This window comes from Pogona vitticeps, chromosome 8 (assembly GCF_051106095.1).
Source record: "Pogona vitticeps strain Pit_001003342236 chromosome 8, PviZW2.1, whole genome shotgun sequence".
Taxonomy (NCBI): Eukaryota; Metazoa; Chordata; class Lepidosauria; order Squamata; family Agamidae; genus Pogona; species Pogona vitticeps.
The window spans coordinates 30,149,862-30,171,894 of record NC_135790.1 but is presented as its reverse complement, the minus strand read 5'-3'; the positions used below and the strand labels follow the sequence as shown (position 1 = coordinate 30,171,894).

Genomic DNA, 22,033 nt, shown 5'->3' with positions numbered 1-22,033 from the left:
CCGGGTTTCTTTTGGGGTCTGGACCTCCTCCTGGTCTCTCCTTCTCCCTCTCAGCACTCCAGAGAGCCTCCTCTTGCCTGCTTCTCTCCACCCAGCCCCAGCCGCAGCCCTCTTCTCTCTCCGCCAGCAGGAGGCAGCACTTGCCTCCCTCGCCCGCTGGCAACCCCCTACTCACACTGCAGCCCCTTTGGGTTGCCTCTGATTGTTCTAGTTTTAATCCAATTAAAAGGAAACTAATCAGGCTATGGGAGTGACAGCTGGTGGATAGGGAGATAGGCTTGTAATTACTTCCATGCTTTTAATTAATTGCCAAGCAAAGGCCCCACCCTTTGTTCTGGGGCTGCATCTGTCTTCCTGGGAGCACCCCAGGGCAGGGATGGGCAGGGTCAGAGAAGTGAGACCCTCGGAGAAAGTGTGGAGACCAGCAGCTCTGCCTGCCAACCAAGGCCGAAGGGACTGCAGGGAAGCCACCCCCCAGAGGCAGGTGTGGCGCGGAGGGTCGGGGGCCAGGCTCCGAGGGGGAACGCCCAGGTTCTCGTCCCCTGCCGTCGCCCTGACGGTCCTTGGGCCGGTCAGCTTCTGTCAGCTTAACTTTCCTTGCAAGGCTGCAGCGAAGGCGCCACAACAGGGCGGAAGCTACTGGAAGGGATGAGAGAGAGAAATCACAGCCCCAGAATCTCAGCACTGTCAAGCTGGAAAGGATCCTGGGGGGGGATGCCGAGGATGCCACACCCCTACCCCGTTGGTGAGCCCACATTTTGGCGCCTCAGCCACAAGAATATCAGGAGGAATTTTAATCAAAAGCTCTGCTGAAATCAAGGCGTGCTACATACACCATTATTTCCTCATCCTATGAGGGTTGTGGCTCTTTTAGAAAAAAGAGGATAACATTAGTCTGACATGATCTTAGCCACTCCCCCAACGGGGTTCTGTAAATGGTCACAGGCTGGCAGCTGAACAACCTGTTCCAGAACATCTAATCCATGAAAGTATAGCCAAGCAGCCCTCGGTTGCCAAGGTCTTCTCCCCCTGCCCACCCCCTGCCGCCAGGGACCCCTGGCTTGAATTCCTTCGAAGGAACCAGCTGTTCCCAGACCAGCCCTTCTCTTGCCTCCTCCCTTCCTCCTTCATCCTCAGGGTGTGTCAGGCTCAGAGGTCTGTTCTCCTTCCGGGAGGAGAAGGAGGCAAAAGGGGTGTCACGTGGGGTTGCCTCCTCTCTCTCTCACACACACGAGCGCTTCACCAGCCTCTCCAGGCAGTGGCTCTTGGTAGGATGGCTATTCCCCCTCCCCAACTCCACTTCTACCTCTTATACACCCTCTTTTGAGTCTCCTTTTAACTCTTAGCTCATCGGACAGCTTTTGATGGAGGCATCCCAGCCTGTTCAACTAGCCTGTACTTTCCTTTTTTGGTAGGAATTCTTTCTGGCTGTACTTTTTTTTTTATTTATTCGATTTATATCCCACCCATCTGGTATATTCTACCACTCTGGGCGGCCACTCTCAGCATTTTACCTTTAAGATACTTCCATCTATCATGAACACCCTTCTGACCATGGTGGAATGTCACCAATTATTTCCTTCAGCTTGCCCAAAGCAGTTGATGTCTCAAAGGCTAGAGTACACACAATCTAATCCCTGTGCCATCACCTCCTGACAAATAGAAGGGGAAGATAGGGAGGTGGTGACAGATTTTCCTTTCTTGGGCTCCATGATCACTGCAGATGGTGACAACAGCCACGAAATTAAAATGCGCCTTCTTGGGAGGAAAGCGATGACAAACCTAGACAACATCTTAAAAAGCAGAGGCATCACATTGCCGACAAAGGTCTGCATATCAAAGCTATGGTTTTTCCAGTAGCGATGTATGGAAGTGAGAGCTGGACCATAAAGAAGGCTGACCACCAATGACTTGATGCTTTTGAAATGTGGTGCTGGAGGAGGCTCTTGAGAGTCCCTGGACTGCAAGGAGAACAAATCTATCAATTCTGAAGGAAATCAACCCTGAGTGCTCACTGGAAGGACAGATCCTGAAGCTGAGGCTCCAATACTTTGGCCATCTCATGAGAAGAGAAGACTCCCTGGAAAAGACCCTGATGTTGGGAAAATGTAAGGGCAAGAGGATAAGGGGACGAGAGAGGACGGGATGGATGAATAGGGTCATCGAAGCTACCAACATGAATTTGACCCAACTCTGGGAGGCAGTGGAAGACAGGAGGGCCTGGCATGCTCTGGTCCATGGGGTCACAAAGAGTCGGACATGACTTAACGACTAAACAACAACAAAATCCCTGTGCAAAATCGTGTGCCAAGCAAATGGGAAGACCTCTGGCCTCAACCTGCTTCTTTCTGGACAGGTGAGAACCCTGAAGGAAAGCCCGACTGGCCCCCTAGGCTCCCCTGCCCAACCCTTCTTCAAGGATTCCCCCATTTCCTAAGAGCCAAAGGTAGGGCTGCCTCGAGGGAAGGCTCTCAAAGAGGGAGGATCGGAAGGGGTCATCCTCCTTGCAATCCCAACCCTTCATACGGCAACTGGCATTGGCTGCAGAAGGTGGGGAAGCCAGGGAGGTTGCAACTCTACTGACCGACTGGTGATGGAGGCCGGGGTCTGGGGTGGAAAGGTGGAGTGGTGAGGCTGCTTCAGGAGTGTTCCAGACAGGACAGCCAAAACCCGTACAGGATGGGGTCCAGCCAAACCACCTATAGGGGGAGCAGGGGGCAGTCCCCCCCCCGTTCTTTAGATTCCCTCCTTTGTCCTTCAGAAGTGCAGCACGGAGGCCTTTCTATAGGCCAGGAGGGGGCACACCTACCCACCACTACTCACTCACCTCGGATGGAGCTGCCACCATTATCACCAGGGATCCAGGCCAAGGTGATGGAGGAGGCAGAGGTCTTCGATACTGTCAGTCGTGGCTGGTCTGGAGGCACTGAGTTAAGACAAGGATGGGGTTAGCCCTTCTTAGGCCTCCATTCTTTCCAGCTACTCAAGGGGTGTCAGCCACGGTCCACTGAACCCTAATGGGCGGCTGGCAGAAGGAGCCGTCTCCTGTCCCATGATTTCCAAGTGCCAGCAGGCTGGGAAGCCAGGCCACCACGTAGAGCGGGAGACAAGAGGACCGGGCTGGCTGGGGTCCAGCCCCCTGGGCACGAGGCCAGGTTTTTGTGCCAGAGAAAGGAACCACCTCCTGCCTCCCCCTCCCGCCTCACCTTGCACCAGCAAGTTGACAATGATGGTGTCGAAGCCCCAGGTGTTGGTGGCTGTGCAGGTGTAGTACCCAGAATCTTCTGCTTTCACGGCGCGTAGGATCAGTGTCCCATTGGCCTGGATCTGGCGATGCCCATCCACAGCCACTGGAATGGCGGAATCATCGCTGCAAAGCAAGAGGAGGCCGCCCCCGCCCAGCCGTGAGAAAAGCAGCGTGGCAGCTACCCAGCAGCATCCCAGGCTTCTCAGGTGCAGTCTACGTCATGCCCTCCCCCCAGGCCTCACCTGTCCTTGGTCCACCTCACGGCGGCACTTGGCTCCCCAACCGAACTGCAGGGCAGACGCACATCTTTCATCCATGGAGTGGTCACAGTGCCCCCAAATGAAATGATCTTTGCTGGGGCTGGAAAAAGAAAGGGAGAGGGAGGCGTCCCTTTTCACCTCCTGCCCAGCACAGCCCAGAACTCTTGAATGCTGGGTTGGCTCCACCCGCACCCGCACCCGCACCCCCACCCCCCAGGCCTCCTTAGCCTGACAAGCCAAACCTTTGCCAGCAGGCTCGATGGTGACCTTCTCACTGAGGTTGCCCCGTCCGGCCGATGTGACAGCGGCCACCCACAGCAAATACTGCTGGCCTCGGTTCAGGTGCGCGATGCGATAGAAGAGCTGCTCAGGGCTTGTTTCATACTCACTTGGGGCCTAGGACAGAGCACCGAGAGACGGTCCGGAAGCGGTCAGGATGCAGCAAAGGACCCCCCCAACCCCCCCGAAGCAGATGCCTCACAGGGAGCGGCCCAAGCACCCGCCAACACTTGACTTCCCAAACAACTGGGGCTCAGGGGCTGGAGGGTGCACCTAATCAGTCCCCCACACACTTGCTTTGCTTCTTTCACATGATAAACCGCACCCACTGCAGTGCACACAACCACACACTGTGGGACACAGCACTCCTTTGTGTGTGGCCTGAAACCCCCACCATTGTGCTCCAGTGGAAGGCTCAGTGGTGGTGGTGGGAGGAGCCCCCTTGCCAAGTTCTCGCTGCCAGATACAATTGCAGGCATGCCTAATATTTTGCACGGCCGTGGTGTTTCTCCTCGGCCGCCCTGCCCCAAATGTTACGGTTTTTCTTTGCCTTGCACCCTTGATGGCTTTGCCTGCCTTTTCCTGCACCGTTTTAAACCTGGCCATGTCCCTTCCCAGACGCCCTGGCCTGACAAACCATCGAGGCCACGCCCCCCTCCCCCCCCTCCCTGACTCCTCTGGGAGGGTTTGGGGCCTGCGAGGGCCCAAGGGGTGAGCTTGGGTTCTCTACTCGTGCACAAACTAAGAGGGAGACTCGAGTGTCGGGCCTGGTGAGGCACCGCCTGCTGCCCCAGGACCCGTCCCTGGACCTTCTGAGGGGGTGGGGGGTGGGGGACGGCAGCAGAAGCAGCAGCTCCCGTTCTCTGCCCGGTCGGGGCCTGGAAGGCAGTGACCGACTCTCAGGGCGAGCTGGCACGGACACAGGGCCCCCAGTGCCCACCTAAAGAAACCTTGCGCCTTGCGCAGGGTAGGTGGGTTGGGATGCCCTCTGTGCCTGCGTGCCTGGGAGGGTGCCTGCATGCCTGTGTGCACATGCTCATGCATGCGAGTGTGTGTGTATACACACACACACACAGAGTATATTTAAATCTGCAGACATAAATATTTCATTGCATACATAATTTTTAAGCCAAATGACAGTCTTGACAAGATGCCAAGGAAACAATATCAGATCCCAGTGGTTTTACCAGTTGCTTTGATGAAAAGATTTTGTTGCCCTGGAAACCAGAGGCTCAGATATTGAAATAAAGCAGAGGAGGGCATTGATAGGCAAGGCGGCCCCTCCCCTGCCCGCATCACAGACACAGCAGGGCAGGGCTTTTCCTTGGAAGGTGGGGATTGGGGGGGGGGAGAGTCAGTGGCTCTCATTTGCCAGACCTCCTCCTCCTCCTCTTCCTCCTCTTCCTCCTCCTTGTGTCCTATCCAGCTGCCCGTTTCCCCTCCCACCCCTGCCCCAGGAGGGTGGCCAAGGGAGGCTGCCACTTCGTCCTCCCACCAAAGGAGAAAAGGGCACCGGTTGCTCTGGGCCTCTCGGGGGGCTTTTGTTCAACAGCAAGAGGGACAGAACCCGAAGGGGCAGCCCATGGCTCCTTCCCTCCCTCCCTCCCTCCCTCCCTCCCTCCCCAAAGTGGGAAGCCTCAGAGGCAAACCTGGAGCCCATGAAGACGACCTGGGCCTTGTGGCTTTGGGCCTGGCTGTGTTTTCTGCCCTCCCCCGCTACCCCCCTCCTCCTCGTGGGGCCTGGCCAAAGCCCATGCGCCCCACTTGGAAACTGCCCGAGGCCTTTTGACCTGGGCACGAGCTGTGGGAGACTGAAGAAGCTTCAGGTGAGACTCCAGAAAGTTTCCCAGGAGAGATGGATGTAAACATGTAACCTCGTTATCATCTCAACCTGAGCCATCAGCATTCTCTCTCTCTCTCTCTCTCTCTCTCTCTCTCTCTCTCTCTCTGACTCACTGGCTGCCCAGAACCTGGGCTGGAGCAAAAGATGGTGTACTTCCGGATGATCCCATTGGGCTTGGTGGGTGGGAGCCAGGAGACGACCACACTGCTGGCTGAGGATGGGACCGCTTTGATTCCAGCCGGAGGACCCGGAACTGTTGGGGAAAGAATGGAAGGAAGGATGATGGCCACAGGACTGAAGCAAAGGACCTGGCTCGTGTGCCAAGAGCCTCGCTCACAGAAACAGAAAGTCTTTGAGAAACCCTCAAACCCTGTCGGTCTGCAGAGGGAGCCCCATCAGCTTGGCTGCCCTGAGTTCTGCATCCCTGTGTGGCTGTGCCCTCGGATCTGCCCCGGAGGCTCCGGCACGGCCAAACTCCTGGGCCTCGAATCTTCCCTGGCAGCAGCCAGGAAGGTCCTCCTGGCCTCCAGGGCCTCCTGTAGGCCGGCAGCTCTGAGACGAGGTGCACAAGCCACCCCAGGACAGGGAGGCTGGGAGACGGGCCTCCGGGAGCAGCCGCTTAATGGATTCCAAACTAGGCCAAGGCAGGCAGCCGTGTGAATATTTTAGCACCCACAGCCCCAACTCAGGCTCTGCGTGTGTGGCAGCAGGAAGACTTTCATGGCCAGAAGAGCCCTACGCCGCTTTGTGAAGACAAAAACCAAACATATAAAAATACAAATGAAACCCAAAACCTGTGTACTCCCCAAAAGGAAGGACACCTCCTAGACCAGGCGAACACTCACCGCTTTCTGGAGGAGTGTTTATAGAGATGAAATGAAGCCTTTCTGAAACTGGACACAAACAACATCTGAACTCAAACTCAACAGGCACCCATGAAATCTGACCGATCCCTATGACAGAACCCCACTTCCCTGCTGGTCCTGACCTGGCTGCTCCTTTTCTGCTCTTGTCGGGGTTTAAGGGGGGGAATCAGAACAAGGAAGAATTGAGTGAATGATTTCAAGACAAGCAGGGATCAGTCCGGAGGGACCTCTGAGGACACGGGAGCTCCTGAACAAGGGCAGCTCCAGCAAAAAGCCCACACTACCTGCTGGCCCAGGCTGAGCCTCTCACATACTCAGGGTGTTAGAAAACCTTTTTCATCTATCAAGCAGGGCGGTGCCCCTCAGAGTGGCCCATGGACAGGCACTCGTGCAGCAATGGTTCAACTGTGGAACTGCAGTCAAAAACTCTGCTTACCACCCAGGGAGACCCTCCGGTGGAACATCAGCCCCTCAGCCAGCTCAGGGCCTCCAGCCTCCCTTCATGGCTAGAGAGGCATAACAGGGAGCCGCCGCCCAATCAACCCTCTGGGAGCCCCCCAGGAAGCTCCCAAGGCCGGCCTGCCCCCCCCGAAGTTCATCCCAGCCACAGAGTTGCCCCCACCGCAAGACTTACCCCTGCCCACCCACAGAGGTTTCCTTTTCTCCCTTGCTCCCTCCAGTCTCTCTCTCTCTCTCTCTCTCTCTCTCTCTCTCTTTCTCACACACACACACACACACACACACACACACACACACACACACACCTGCCACGAAGAGGGCCAACCTCCAGAGCTGCCCCTATGCCCTGTTGCCCCTCCTGCCTTCTGCTCTCAGATGCAGAAGCAGAAAAACAACTGACACCATTTGTTTGGGCAGAAGCCGGTGCTCCAATCTCACGACTGAAGCGAAATGAGACAGATTTTAATTTTAAATGAGGGCAACGAGACTAAGTCAAGGAGAGAGGCTCCAGACAATGAGGAAGGGGTAACACGTGGGAGGAAGCTGCAGCTCCCCTGATACAGCAGTGAAGAGGGTGTGTATTGGGGGCAGAGGCTTTGCTTTGGGGGGAGGAAGAAGGCCGAGAGCAGCAGAAGCCATGCATGGTTCCTCCACATTCACAGGTAAAACAGGGGCCACACCGCAGTCAAGGATCAGCCCCTGGGATGGCCAGCCCACTGAAAGGGTGCCCTGCATGCCAGAACTCAAATACACGCAGAGACACACAAACCCGCCCAATCCAGAGATCATGATCTGAGAGTCCAATGGCAGCTATTCTGTGGCCCACAAGTTTTGTTGCTGAGGTTGGTGCCTGAGGCAAAATGTCTCTGTTACACCTCAGAGCCGGACCTTCACCTCCTGGAAAAGAAATGTGCTTCCGAGAGGAGAGGCCGTGGCAGTTCTGGAGCCTCTCGGCCTGTTGGACCACATCCCAAACCACAGGCTGGCAACTATGGTGCCAACTGCAGGCTCCCTTCTTGTGGCAACCCTGAATTGTGGCCACTGCCAGCTGGCGCTCTCCCACCCCGACCTGCCCATAACAATTTCAACCTGCAACCCACCAGGCCCTTGAAGAGCACCTTGCGTAAGAGGAGACACACACACACACACTACTCCCAGCTGCAGCCTCACAGAAACCTGGAATCAGGGATAAAGGCATGGAGTCCAACCCCAACCTTACTGGGTTTCCACTGCAACCACCAGTGGCAAAGAGGTGGTTACGCTGAAGTGGAGGGACAGCCAGCATAAGAAGTGCTTGACCTGCTCATTGTGAAGTGGGGAATCCACTGGAAGCTTCCCCTTCATCAGTCTTCCAAAAAACCTGGACTAGCAATGGGATAGAACTGAGCCCCAAACTGGTTTGATAGGGACCTGTTCTAGCTGTTTGGGGCTGAAGTGGAGGGTGGCAGTGCCAAGGCAATATTGTCTACTCCTGAAAGGATTGATGACAGCCCCTTGCTGGATGACAAGAGCTTTCACAAATGGGCAGCGGACAATTATTGCAGCTAGAGAGCCAGAAGGAAAAAATGCCTGACAGGTGAACTCACAGTATCCCACCTTGCACCCCCTTTTTTGCACTCACTGTCTTCCTTGGTCTGGATGTGAAGGACGTTGCTGCGAACCCCATCGCCTGCCTGGGTGTAGGCCAGGACCTGGACGCTGTAATTAGTGAACTTTTCCAAGCCTCGTAGTTCTGCTCGCTCCCGGGTGGTGGTGATGTTTTGCATTTCCCCCCACTCTGCAGACAGACAGACAGGAAGGAAGGAAGGAAGGAAGGAAAGAAAGACAGAAAGAAAGAAGGAAAGAAAAAGAAAAAGAAAAAGAAAAAGAGAAGAAAAGAAAAGAAAAGAAAAGAAAAGAAAAGAAAAGAAAAGAAAAGAAAAGAAAAGAAAAGAAAAGAAAGAAAGAAAGAAAGAAAGAAAGAAAGAAAGAAAGAAAGAAAGAAAGAAAGAAAGAAAGAGGGCCGTCAGACCGCCTTGCATGAATGCCTATGCCGGGCGGGGCATTCCTTCCCAACATCTCTCCAGAGACTCAGGGGAGGGGGGGTGTTGCAGGAAGAGTGTTGGGACTTGCCTCGGGACGGCCCGCTGGCTACTAAGCACCCAGACTGGGCTCTCCACTTCCCCCAGAGCTCAGTGGCAAACCTCAAGCACAAGGTTTGAATAAAGGCAAGGCTGATTGGGTCAGCTTTTTGCAATAATTGCCAGGGTGTGTGTGTGTGTTTAGTCTTTCACAGGAAAGTCATCACCCCGATTCCTATGGCACCTGGAAGACTAGCATGTTTTATTTAGCATCATGTCTTTTATGGACTACGCCTGATATGTCGTTGCCTGTGGCCCACACATGCTTATGTCACATGAAAACTCCTCAGTCTTTCAAGGCCACTAGACTCTTGCGGATCCGAGGCAATCTTCCCCTGGTTCTCCACTGCAAGAGGGAAGTTCTCCTGCTCCAGCTTTGCAGGACATACAATCAGGGAAGGCACCCAAGGTTGCCAGAACAAGTCTCCCCTCCCTCTCCCCCGAGCCCTCCAGCCGTGCTTTGGCAAGAGAAAGATGCATCCTTTCAACTACCACTGGGAAGAATGCCTTGAAAGCAAGAGCAGTTCAGCAACAGAAAGGATGGCTTCAGAAGGTGGTGGTTAAACTTTCCTTCAGTGTCAGAGATGCTCCCCTGATGGACTTCCTGGGTCCGCAGGGAATTGACTGAACGACCACAATCCTACAACCCTGACCAGCAGCATTCCTGTGATTGAAAATGACTGAAGACGAACCACACATTCCCGGGTAATGCCGCTGTTCTGGGGTGGGGGGCACGCAGTGTCCCAGGATAGTCCTGCTCAGACAAAGACTCTTCGGCAGGTGAAGCCCCTTGGCCTGGCCTTGGACAGAGAGAGTCCCCCAGGCCGGCCGGCCAGCCCTGCCTTGTGCCTCTGAAAAAAGGACAGCTTGTTAGGGCTTTCCCATCCTCAAAGTCTTCCTTCTTGAACGAGCCCGTCCCAAAGCATGAGCCTGCCAAAGAAAAGGCAGGTTTTTGGGTTCACACAGAAATCTAACTCTTGTGCCAAGGAAGCTCCAGCTGCCTGATCCTCCGCTGCCACCACTCAGCAAGGAGGCAGGGAAGCCACATGAGCAGAGAGAAACCCCACAGAGGTCCTCGAGAAAACCTCCTGCCGCCTTCAATGACGTTAGGCTCAAAATCTTCTTAAAGTGCCCTTGCGGAGGTGGAGACAGCGGAAGGGGAAAGAAAAACTAAATAAAGGAGAGGTGTAAGAAATGACCAGCAGCATTCCTGAACAGGGACAGGAGACCACGGGTGTGTCTGCTAGCTACTTTCTAGGTAGGATTCCGCTTCCTAAGAATCAGATAAAAAATATACTGTACAGAGGTCCAAAATAACAAAAACTCTCCTTAAAATGCTCAGCAAGTGGCATGGGAATCAGGCAGCCCGTATGGCAATAGAAACTAGCCAAAAGACATGTATAACCCTCACCCTCATGCACCGAAGTGGAAGGCACAGCGGCACCCAGGCCTGTGACGCGTGGCAGCAGCAGCAGCAGCAGCCCTTCCCTCCCTCCCCCCCCAAGCGCTCCCTGGAGGATAGAGGCCACAGGCGCCTCCCCAGCCAGGGGCTGCAGACGGAGGGGCCCTGGGCTGCCCTGCCGGCTTACCTCCGTCCATGTAAAGCGACCAGAAGATGACACGGTATCCCTTCAGGACCCCATTGAGCGTGCTGCGGGGAGGCTCTGACCAAGAGATCACAGCCACGTCGGAGGTGATAGACAAGGCCCTCACGCTCTCCGGAGGCTGGCTGGGCACTGCAGAAGGAAACCATGGGTTGGAGAGGGAGGGGTGCTGTGCAGCCCTCGCCCTCTGCTGCCCCCCCACCGCCCGCCCCCAGGGGCCCCCACCCCTCGGCTCCCCTCCCCTGTTGCCTCGCTCAGGACGGTTCCGTCCCAGCAGCTGAATGGCTGCTGCTCTGAAGGCCTGCGAGGGCACACAGGTGCCAACGCTCAGGTCCACCCGGGATGCTCTGGTCCAGCTCCGCCATTTTGAGACAAACCACCGTTGCGGAACTGCTTGAAGGAAAGGGGAAAGGCAGGCGGAGCGAGAGAGCGCGCGTGCAGGAGGAAGGTAATGAGATCCCACTGCCCCCAAAGACAGAACTCTAATTTTTATGAGCATTTAAATGATAATACATCATCCTAATGATCCACTTTGAAAATGATTATTGTTTCATATTACTTAGGTGTAAAACTGTAAGCACTGCATAATTAGGGCCCGGGTGCTATAAACTAATAGTGAGTCCGTTTGAACAAAATGAAGGTAATATAATTATGGGAAAGACACTATTGTTAAAACAGGGGCCCTTGAATACCCCAGGAGGAGTGCTAATCTAGCCAGGAAATGATGGTGCTCTGACAGGCTAACGAGGGCCTTAATTAAGTATGAAGAACTGCCGAGCAAATGGAGGAAGAAACCTCCATTTTGTTGTCCAAAGGGCTCCCACTGCCAGGGCTGATCTCTCCCTCCTAGCAAGCTGGAGAAAACCCCGGGCGGAAGCAGCCATCCCTCCCTGTCTGGGTCAGGATCAGAGGCTGCAGCTGCCACCCCCTTCCCAGCCATCTTTCAGACTGGAGTTGGGGGGCGGGGGGGGAGGGAGGGAAGAGGGGAGGGGAGCAGCTGTGCAGGAGCAGAGTGTGGAAGGAATGCATTGCATGGAACCAAGTGACCTCCAACGCTTTACTTTTCAGGTTAACAAAGGTGTAATAACACACTCTGGAAAATTAATGTAATGACTGGTACCTTTGTAAATGTAAGCAGCAGTGTTTATGAGTTGACTCCAATTTTATTTTTGCATTTCCCCCTTCCCATTGAGAAGAGTTTTTAAAATAGTGATTAAAAAGTAACACGTATGAGGTGGTACCTTTAAATGCAGCTGCTAACATAGCCACTGCACCCTCCACGGGGTGGCCAGCCAGCAGAACGTGGCAGCTCCACATGCCACCACCAGATTTGCCTACAGGACACCAGTGGCACCATCATCAGTGGCACAGGCTCTGCTACTGCAAGTGGGTTTGCATCAATGCAAATCTAGGCAGCCCCTTCCCTCTCTGAAGGGAAGAGGGGAAAGGCGGCCTCCCCCCAGGGCAGCTGGACCCACCCACAAATTCAGGAGAAGGTCCCTCTTGAGCCTCTGGCCAGGGCCCAAAGCCCCAGAAGGGCCAGGCCAGGCGTTTGAACACCCGGTTCACCTGCTCCAGGGAGCCACGAGAGGGCCACAAATGAAAGGGGGTAGACAGATCAATAACCCATTAAAGAAACTGAGAAGGGATGGGCTAGGAGAACAAAGCTTGGCAAGACGAAGGTCAAAACCAGGAGGACGGAGGTAAAATGGTCCATGGCCCAAGAACATGTGCACGGCTCCACTCCTCTTGGCTCTTGGCTCCCCTCAGGGAGCAGCTTCTCTGCCCACGAGAAGAGGGCCACCTGGAGCACAAGGACACCACGAGCAGGGGCAAACCCTGGCCCCTTCCCCACTCCTACAAGGGCAGAGCGTGTTTCCAGCGCCCAAGACAAGCCTGTCGGAGTCAGCGCCTGCAGTCAGGCTGGGCCAATTCTTTTTTGGCAACTGACCAGCTACTAAAGAAAGGGCTAGTCATCAGTGCTTGTCTTAAGGGCATGGACTGGACTCATTCTGTGGTTTCTCCTTTTTTGAAATGATGTGCTCAATTTCATTCTGCCTTAGGAGCTGATCTTGCTCTGAATTTAAATGGTTTACTTGCTTGCATTGGAAGTGTTAGGCATCAGTGGGAGCCCTACCTTGGGCAGAAAGGCAGGGCAGGCCTCACCCCCAAGGCCTTAGGACCTCCCAAGCGGGTCAGCACTCACCGTCCTCCAAGGTGGTGGCATTAATCTCGCTGGATGAAGGGCCAGTGCCCGCTCGGTTAAAGGCCTGCACCACCACGCCATACTGGGCAAACTTCTTCAGATTGTCCAGGGTGTAGACTTCACTGTCCCCGGTGGCTTTCATTTCCACAATGCTGTACTGCCCATTGCTCCCAGGGCTATTTTCCCGGTAGCCAATTTGGTAGCCACGGATAACCCCATTCTGGAGTTCCTTCTTTGGGGCCTGTGGAGATGGAGAGGGGCATAGAAACACTGAATGGCACCGGTGGTCATGTATAGGCACAAGAGTGTGAATAAGCCACCGAGCACAACTGGGAGCCAGGCATGTCCCCGTGGGGGAGAAGGATTCTCCTTCCCCTCTTTGGCAACCAGTCTATGGCATGGGTTTATCACATGCATTTGTCAAGCTGCTGAGGTCAGTCCCATCTTCAACCACTGGCTTGTGCTAGATAAACTGGTGAATGCTGTACTGGTAGAGGAACCCGGCTGATGACATACATCAATGGGCTCAAGAACGGATCATCTGCTTCTCCAGCAGAAGACTCCACCCTAGTCAATCTCCGGGCCTGCATCTTTCTGAGAATTTTAAAAGCATGGTTCTGGCGTGACAGTAGTAGCGGAGAGCAAACCCCCGCCTCTCCCCTGGCCTGCTGCAGACTTGACTGTGCCACCATCTTGTCAACTTCACACTTTTCAACTGTGCATTGTTAACTCAAAGAGATCTAACATAGTTTTCTCTGAGAGAGGAAAGGTGGCTTTTAAAAAAGAGAGAGGAAGACAACAACAGCAGAATACACACACCAACACACCTTCCTGCTACAGCAGGTACAGCAGAAGCTACCCGAGAGCAAGTTGGGCCAACCATCCGGTTCCATGGAGTCTGCCGGGTCAGCAGCAGGAGGCCCATCTGTCTGCGATGGTTACCTTCTCACATTCAGATAAAGATGCCAGCAATGAGGGGCCCACGACCCTCTGGATGCAAAAGGCACTTTTTGCCACTGAGCTATAGCCCACCGTTGGAAGAGATCAGAGGCCGCACCGGCCACTGCTCAAGGCTTGCAAGCCAGCCTATAGGCTGCCGGGAGGCCTTTGTCCACTGCTCACACTCCAAAGGTCCAGAGGAAGAGCACAGAGGCAGGCTCCCTCTTTCTGCTCTCTGGATTCCTATTTGCCTCTGAAGACCATCAGCAAAGTGGGGAGGGGGAGGGAACAAGGGACCATGGCTGGGGGGTCCTTCACCCTCAATGGTTCCCTTTTCCATAGGTTGACTTCCTTCCTTTCCTGGCAGAAGAGGACAGACCCCCTCCAAAGCTCTGGCACTGGCTGGGGGTCCTTGGAAACAGGAGCAACACTCTCTCCTGTTAAAAGAGTCCCCCTCCTTGAGGCCCTTGCCTCTCTGTGCTCGACTGGCAACAGACCCAGGGCAACAGAGAGGGCTGAGAGGGACATTTTCCTATCCTTTAGTCTCTGTGGGCAGTCCTAAAGCAGGAAGCTTTCGGATCAGAGATACCAGGAGGATCCCAGGCACCACTGAAGAGGTTGGGAGTTACAGGAACTGGTCAGGAAGAGTTCCAAGGTTAAACGAATAACCCCAGGAGGGTTACTCTCTCTCTCTCTCTCTCTCTCTCTCTCTCTCTCTCTCTCTCTCTCTCTCTCTCTCTCTCTCTCTCTCTCTCTCTCACACACACACACACACACACACACACACACACACACACACACACACACACACACACACACACACACACACACACACACACACACACACACACACACACACACACACACACACACACACACACACACACACACACACACACACACACACACACACACACACACACACAATGAGAGAGAGAGAGAGAGATTGAGAGAGCTGCCAGCCTTAAAATGCTGGAGGAGGCCAGGTCTAAATCGATCTTGACAATATTTCTTTGAAGAATTAACAAATCAATAGAGCTGATTGCAAATTTATGTTACAAAGCTGGAGTGATCCATCTTGCTGAAATTGCCTTAAAACTGAATGACTTATGTTTCAAGCAAATCTTATTTTTCATTAATCTGTTTTTCATTGCAGAAAAGGCTGCTGGTGAGGGGGAATAAGCAAGAGATGTCAGGACCCTAAATATACTGACTGGCCATTTCATTCTGACTCCTAACTCACTGATCAATTTTGTTTTTCATCATATGGCTTCTGGAAGATAGAGCATAGTCTAAACCTTTATCAGGCTGTATCAGCCTGAGCGAAGAAGTCACAGGCAAACCACCTGAAACTTCCTGCACCTGCCCTCCCCTTTTACCTCCTGCTGGCCCTGATTCTGGGCCCGGAACTTCTCTGTGAGGCAGGACCAGAGCACGGAAAAGAGTCTGCAGCTGGCAGCTTCCTTCCAAGGAGAGAACACCCAGACGAGTCTCTTGGGTTACAAGGTACAACATGGGACTCCATCCAGAAAGATGGCAGGCCCTCAAGCCTCCCCTCAGCTGGGGCTGACTGCAGGGAGGATGTGAAGAAGAGGCAGAGAAGGCGGGCAAGCACACCTGAGTCCATGCAAAAAACAACCCGGAGGCCAGGCATGCACGTTATGTGGCAGCAAAGGCAAGGATTTCACGCTGTGCCCAGTGCATGCTTTGCCATTCCACTGCTTCTGGCCCATTCCAGTTGCAGACTTTGGTCCTGCCAGGGGGCCTATCCTGGCCCAGTTGCCACAGTGGTGCACAAGCCCTTCTTGAACCTCTGCTCCCCACCACCACTCACTCAGCTGGTGCAGGCAGCCAGGTCAGGAGGAAGAGGATGAGTGTGCAAGCCCCTTCCTCTTCGCCCCCTACATGCCCTGAGAGGAGCCCGGAGCCATGCAGCAGCCGTAGCAACCGCCGTCCCAAATAAGGGGCATTTCCTCCCAAAGAAACCATTGCATGCTGGAAGCCACAAGCAGGGCTACATCTGCAGGGAGGAGGCAACCCCCACAACCAGCTCTGGCCGGTCTCTGGCCAGCAGCCTCCCACATGAGCAGGTGAGCCCACAAAGGGGTCCACAAAGAGCTTCCTGCATCTTTCACAGGCAACAAAGCCACAACTGGAAACTTGGTTGTCTGCAGAGCCACTCACTGCCTGCAGAAACCACAGGCAGGCAGGCAGTCCTTGCCAAAGGGTTGCAGGGAAACTGGGGGGAGGGGTGCTCCCCCCCCAAGAGGGTCTGAGGTAGTCTCTTCCTGTGCTGTCTTCCGCGAGGGAGGTGGGGCCACCACCTGTGAAGCCCTGCGGCACCAGGTCATTCACCTGCCACAGTCCAATTCAGCCTCCTATGCCTGTTTCTTCTCGTAATTTTACTGTTTGCATGTTTTAATTGTCCTTTATTTCTGTGCAAGCGGTCTTAAACTCTATTGACACAAATCAGGAAGATGCCCCAGCTCCTCTGTTCTGCTCAAGCACCCCCCCCCCTTACCTTCCACGTGACCTGGATGCTCTGGGAGGTCATGGGCTGCAAGGTGACATCCATGGGGGGACCATCAGGAGCTGTAAAAGGAGAGGGTCATAAATCAAAAGGAGAGGCTCAAACAGGAAGTAAGGAGCGGTGCTCAGAGCTTGGCGTGTCTTGGCTCTCACCCGGCAGCCAGCCGCTGTGCCCCAAACAGTGGGATTCTCTCTCACAACCTGTCTTGCGAACCATCATAGCGGGGCCTCCGAGCAGTCCTTCCTCCTCCTTCTCCTCTTTTGATCTAGGCCTCTGCCACTGGACAGTGCCAAATGCTTCAGCCATTCTTTGGCTCAGTATGGCCAGTCACAGGAATTGTTCTTGCCTCACCCCGGCCTGGGATGGGGCTTAGGATGGGACGGGGAAGAGACTCAATGGCAAAGGCCAGAGGGGCTGAAGGAGGAAGAAGGCCTGCTTGCCCTTCAGCCATGGCCCAACATCTTCCCCAGAGGAAGTCTGAACAGCCCAGATTCACAGGGGCTTAGGTTGCAACTGAAGAGCAGAAAAGGCCAGAGGGAGCCGTGAGGCATCTGAAGGACTCTCATGGCAACACTGTCTGCTACCATCAGAAGGACTCCAGACCTCAACACTCATGCCAAAACAATGGTGCACACCTTTAAAATGCTACAAAGCCCTCCTTGCTCCGCTATTCCCATAACTAGACCAACACAAGCAGCTTTCCTGCCTGCCATGGAAGGGCCAGCTCTTCTCTTGGGACATGTCTAGAACTCTCTTGGGGAGAAAAATGACACTGAATGCCCTTGATTTAGGGAGAGATGTACGGGCCAGCTAAAGATGTAGGTGCCGTTACAGTCTAACTCAGGCTACTCAGATGTCCAGACAATCTGCCTGCCAAGGCCATGGCTCCTTCCAGTTCATTCAGGGCCCATGCTAGCATTCAAGGCCACCCGGGGAAAGCTGCTCTCCTAATGCAAGTCCTCCATAGGACTCTGCAATTCCTGCCTAATTATCTAGCTTACATCTTGTTTGTTACCCAAATCTTCCTGTTTAGGGTGGAGTGTTTGTGTGTGTGTGTGTGTGTGTGTGCGCGCGCGCATGCGCGTGTGCAAACACACTTTGCAAACATGAGGGCCCCCTGCGGGAGGGAGCTCTGGGGGACCAACCAAGCACCTGCTTCCTCTGTGCTGATGGTCAACTCCTTGCTGGGCTCACTGCGTCCAATCTTGTTGAAGGAGTACATGCGGATGCTGTAGACAGAGGCCGGGTGGAGATCCACAATGTTGGCCTGGTTGATGGTCGGGGAAATGTTGCGGGTCGACTGCTTGAAATCCCAAGAATCTGGGGGGGGGGGGGGAGAGAGAGAGAGAGAGAGAAGAGAGGAGCCTCTTCAGAACACTTTCCTTCTCTCCTACACCGAGATCCAGGCAAAGTGAAGCTTAAAAGGGCCAGAAGCTGCTCCCCCGAGACCCTCCCGCTCAAATTGAAGAAAGGGAGACAACAAGCATGGCCGCAAAACCTCAGCAATGGGTTTCGTATCTGCAACATTTTTCTATTTGCATTTTGAAAAGTGGCCCAGGCCCCCAAGTGGGGTATTCCAGCATCGGTCACGAGAAATGGGACCCAGGCAAGAAAGGACCCCAAACATTGAACCTGTGGGGAAGGCCTTATAACAACGCTGTGAAAGTCGGCAATGCGGCCAGAATCTCTCTAACTAATGGGTGTGGATCGATTCCAGAGATCCAGAGGAAGAATCTTGCTGGGGAAAGTGGCAGAAGAAGGACAGGCCTGCTTCCCGGAGGTCCCACACATGCAGCATCTTGAAGGCCCTGGACTGGCACCCTCAGGCCTGCTTTTCCAGCACCGACTTCACCAGTGGCAGCAAAGGCCCAGCTCTGCCATGGGTTGCTCACCCGATTTGTTCTTGTACTCAATATCAAAGCCAGTAATGATGCTGTTGCCATCAAACCGCTGCGTCCAGCGCAGATTCATACTACGAGCCTTTACCTCTCGGATCTCTAGTTCTGGAGGGTCTGGTGGCTCTAAGAGGAGGAGGAGAGCAGAATCAGCAAGAGGTAAGAACCCCTACCCCCATTAACACAGACCTGCCTGTCTGCTTGCTTCTCACCACAGGAAGAGGCAAAAAGGAGGCGCACACACACACACACACACACACGCACGCACGAACGCACGCACACGCGCGCGCGCACACACATGTATCCATGCACCCACAGAGTAAAAGCCACAGGCCCAGGTCATGGAAGGCAGGGAGGAAGACCTGTCTAGCACACTGCACGCAGGATTTCCAAATTCTACAGGTTTTCTTGAAAACTGAAATAAAAATAACCATGAAGCTGGACAAAGAAGCAAAGGGCAGATTTATTGTTATTTGCCTTCCTTTTGCCATGAAATACCTACGTAAAACATGGGAGAGACTATAATGATGGGGTTGAACCATCAAAGAAGGGAGAGGACAAAAGAAAGAAAGGGTGTGTAAAGAATCATCAAGCCAGTGATATTCTCAAAACACCGTAAGAATTCGGGCTAAACAGGTGCCTAAGGCACCTGTAGAAAGAGTGCAGAGTTAGTCTAAGGAACCCACTGCCACAGGACCTTGCCATTATGCAAACAATGCCATGCAGGTACATTTAAAGGGAGTGGGTCAACTGGTGGCTGTCACCCCCAAGGGAAGGGAAGCCATTCTAATTAAGAGCAGCAGCACCTTCCGCACCTCAGGGGGAAGCAGGTGGGGATGACAAAACACACCCACACACAGCCGCCCTTTCCCAACCCCAGAAAAGCAATACCTTGGACAGTCAGCTGAATGAGTCCTCTGTCTTCACCATAAGAGTTGATGGCGTGGCAAGAAAAGAACACGGAGTCCCCTCGGTCGGCCGGTTTGAGCTGCAGGCAAGAGGACATCTCAGCACCAGCCCACACCCAGGCTGGGCAAGTGCCAGACGTCAAAAAGCCGGGCCATCCGCCCCCTCCCCATGGGCGGACCATTCCTCTGGGGCACAAGGCTATCATCCTGGGCAATCCGAGCCCTGGTGGGGCACCTGCCCAGACAGCAGGTTGTCCAGGGCGCGCGCGCGCGCACACACACACACACACACACACACCTGCCCTTCCCTCCCCTCCCCTCCCTGCCTGCCTGCTTAGACTGCTCCTCACTTTGAGGGTGGAGATGACCTCGTCGCCATTGTCCTTGGTGGTGATGGCATACCGGATGTTGCGGTCGGGATCAATGACCGTGTCCCCCTTCTCCCAACGGATGATGATGGGCCGCTCGCCGCGGGCTGTGCAGTTCAGCTCCTTGGGCTGCCCTTTGATGGCGATGGTCGTGTTGGGATGAGAGGTGATCATGGCGGGGACTGCAGTGTGAAAAAAAGAAGCAGAGTGGGTGCAGGGGACCAGCCAGAATGAGGTGCAAGCAGGGGGGCCACGGAAGCTTCCAAGGCTGCTGGAGGAGGAGCCAGGGCACAGGCTGTACCCCATGGGCAAAGTCCAGAGATGGCGAGGGAGGGAGGAAGGGACCCATGTTGCCCTGGTTCATCAGCTGCTCACCAGAGTGTCTGAAAGACCCAGGAAGGAAAATCCGTTCTCAAGGAAATGCACACCCACAGGGACTCCCTCCCTCCCTCCCAGTCCATGTCCAGTTCCACTGCATTTTGGCAGTCCTTTCTCATGTAACAAAACTTCTCGTTTTCTTGGCTTATTTTTCCAAAGATACACATGCTTATAGGCATGTTTCACATGGTACATGAGAATCCAGAACCTCCTTCTCTTTGGAGGTGCCCCTGCCATAAGGGGGTTGAGACACAAACCGAGGGCAGCTACTGGACCTCAGCCCATAGGTGCTGGAAGAGTGAAAAGCTGGCTGCCACCGGCTCACTCCTCCAGGGTGTCGCATCCATCACTGGAGAAAGGGAGAAAAATGGCTTCCCTCTTTTTTCCCCCAAAGTGCTCAGAAAGGAAAGCTCACAGGTCACTCAAGGAGGTCTGTGTGGGAAGCTCCCTAACTCCCGCTTAGGAGAAAAGCTGCATGACTGGACACTGGCTTTTGCCCTGAGCAAAGGCTCCAGGATGCTCCAGCTTCCAAGCCAGGAGTTGAAGGAAAGCCACTGACTGAGAGCTCACAGTGCAGGGCTGCATCCGTGGCGCCCAAGGCATCCACTCCAAACCATGCTCAAGGTAGCTAACCACACTCAAAGATGAAAGATGACATGCAAAATTATGGCTCACACTGACAGATCGAACACACAGCAGTATCAGGGTAGGAAAGACACCTGGCTCAGCTCCAGCATCACCCATCCTCCCTCCTGGCATGTCCCACAAATGTCCCTTCCGCCATCAGCATGCCAAGTGCCAGGGTCCAGGCTGGAACCCCAACCGCAAGAGGCAAAGAGCCCAGCAAACAAGCAGACAAAGGAGAAAATCCAGGCCAGCCCCCAGCATGAATCACACCCCTCCGGTTGGCACACATGCAGGGGCAACGAAGCCTGCAAACATCTTCTCTGCAGGTGGGGCCAAGATCTCAGGTTCCCCTTTCCTCCCCTTGTCCATATCCCCATTCAGGAGGCGAGAGGTCTCAGCTCCTTCAGGGGATGGCCAGGCGCCTCTGTCCCATCGAGGGACACTCAGCAGCAGGCACTGCAGGCCGAGGCAGCAATCCTGCCTTGGATTCTATAACGGGCAATAATAAAATAATGAAGCAGATAAATTTTATAATGCATAGTATTACACCCAGATAGACAATAAAATGTGAAAGACAAATAACCACGTGCAGATTATAATGAAGAAAAGCCTCAGCCAGAGACAGGCGGGTATGAATTATTGACTAAGGTTTTACACTCTCAAGGAGGAGCCCTGGAATATTTTTCCATCAAGAGATTTGCATAATTCACTCAGAAGAACCTGGGCAGAATAATACAGCAGGAGGTTTCACAAGCAGGCTGCCTTTGTGCTGGGTCTCCCTTTCGTCCCCTGGAGCCCTCCTCCTCCTCCGAGACGCTTCCACTCACGTCGCAGCCCTCCGCTCGCTCCGGAAGGTAACCCAAGAAGAGCTAGGAGTCCCTGTAGTTCTTTGGCTTCTCCAGAGGGTCTCCTTATGAGCTCTGCCTCTCTTCATCCAGTCCCTCCCTCAGCCTGGCCCAGCTGGGGGCTGCCTTAGGGTGGATTAGAATAGAAAGGAGGATTGTGCTGCTCCTGGAGACGTGGTGGTAGCAAGCTCACGCCTTTGGTCATTCTGTTGAGAAGGCCATGGGTCGGAGCGGGAAGCAACCGGATGGACCGTGCAGCACGGCCACGGAGGGCTCTGCTTTGGAAGGAGGTCCCTGCGCACAGCCTCCCCGGGAACAAGCAACCCCCTGCCAAGGCATCTCAGCAGAAGGTGCTCCCTGAAGCCGGTTCCTTCACACTTCCCCCGCCCGCCCCATCGTGGAAAACCCTGTTCTCCTTTCAAGCGCTTCCTTTTTGCTCCTTGTTAACATGTCACAGACAAGAGGCTGATTCCCTTTGGTGGGCTGAGATAAGGCCCCAACAAAGGAAGGAGGAGACCACGGGGTGGCAAAGGCAGGGCTGGCTGCTGCTGCTCCTCCAACCTGGGCGGGGGATGGAGGGGAGGGGGAGGCTTTCTGGAGGGCTGGCTCTGTGATGTTAATTGGGCTGCACCCATTTCAGCTTCTTGTCTACACTGATT

General features: G+C 54.3%; 1 protein-coding gene across 3 annotated transcripts in view; it reads right to left on the bottom strand.

Moving 5' to 3' along the window:
* The window catches only part of DSCAML1 (DS cell adhesion molecule like 1), a 113,889-nt gene that overhangs the window by 10,605 nt on the left and 81,251 nt on the right, over window positions 1-22,033 (bottom strand). For all 3 annotated transcript variants that reach the window (XM_072978793.2, XM_072978792.2, XM_072978791.2), the window contains 13 exons: window positions 19,507-19,706; window positions 19,140-19,236; window positions 18,246-18,374; window positions 17,506-17,673; window positions 16,345-16,415; window positions 12,885-13,125; window positions 10,664-10,810; window positions 8,576-8,731; window positions 5,743-5,882; window positions 3,750-3,903; window positions 3,490-3,607; window positions 3,207-3,370; window positions 2,828-2,926 (listed from right to left, as the gene is read on the bottom strand). In XM_072978793.2, coding sequence (XP_072834894.2) covers window positions 2,828-2,926; window positions 3,207-3,370; window positions 3,490-3,607; window positions 3,750-3,903; window positions 5,743-5,882; window positions 8,576-8,731; window positions 10,664-10,810; window positions 12,885-13,125; window positions 16,345-16,415; window positions 17,506-17,673; window positions 18,246-18,374; window positions 19,140-19,236; window positions 19,507-19,706 — 1,884 coding nt within the window. The remainder of the gene's footprint in view (window positions 1-2,827; window positions 2,927-3,206; window positions 3,371-3,489; window positions 3,608-3,749; window positions 3,904-5,742; window positions 5,883-8,575; window positions 8,732-10,663; window positions 10,811-12,884; window positions 13,126-16,344; window positions 16,416-17,505; window positions 17,674-18,245; window positions 18,375-19,139; window positions 19,237-19,506; window positions 19,707-22,033) is intronic.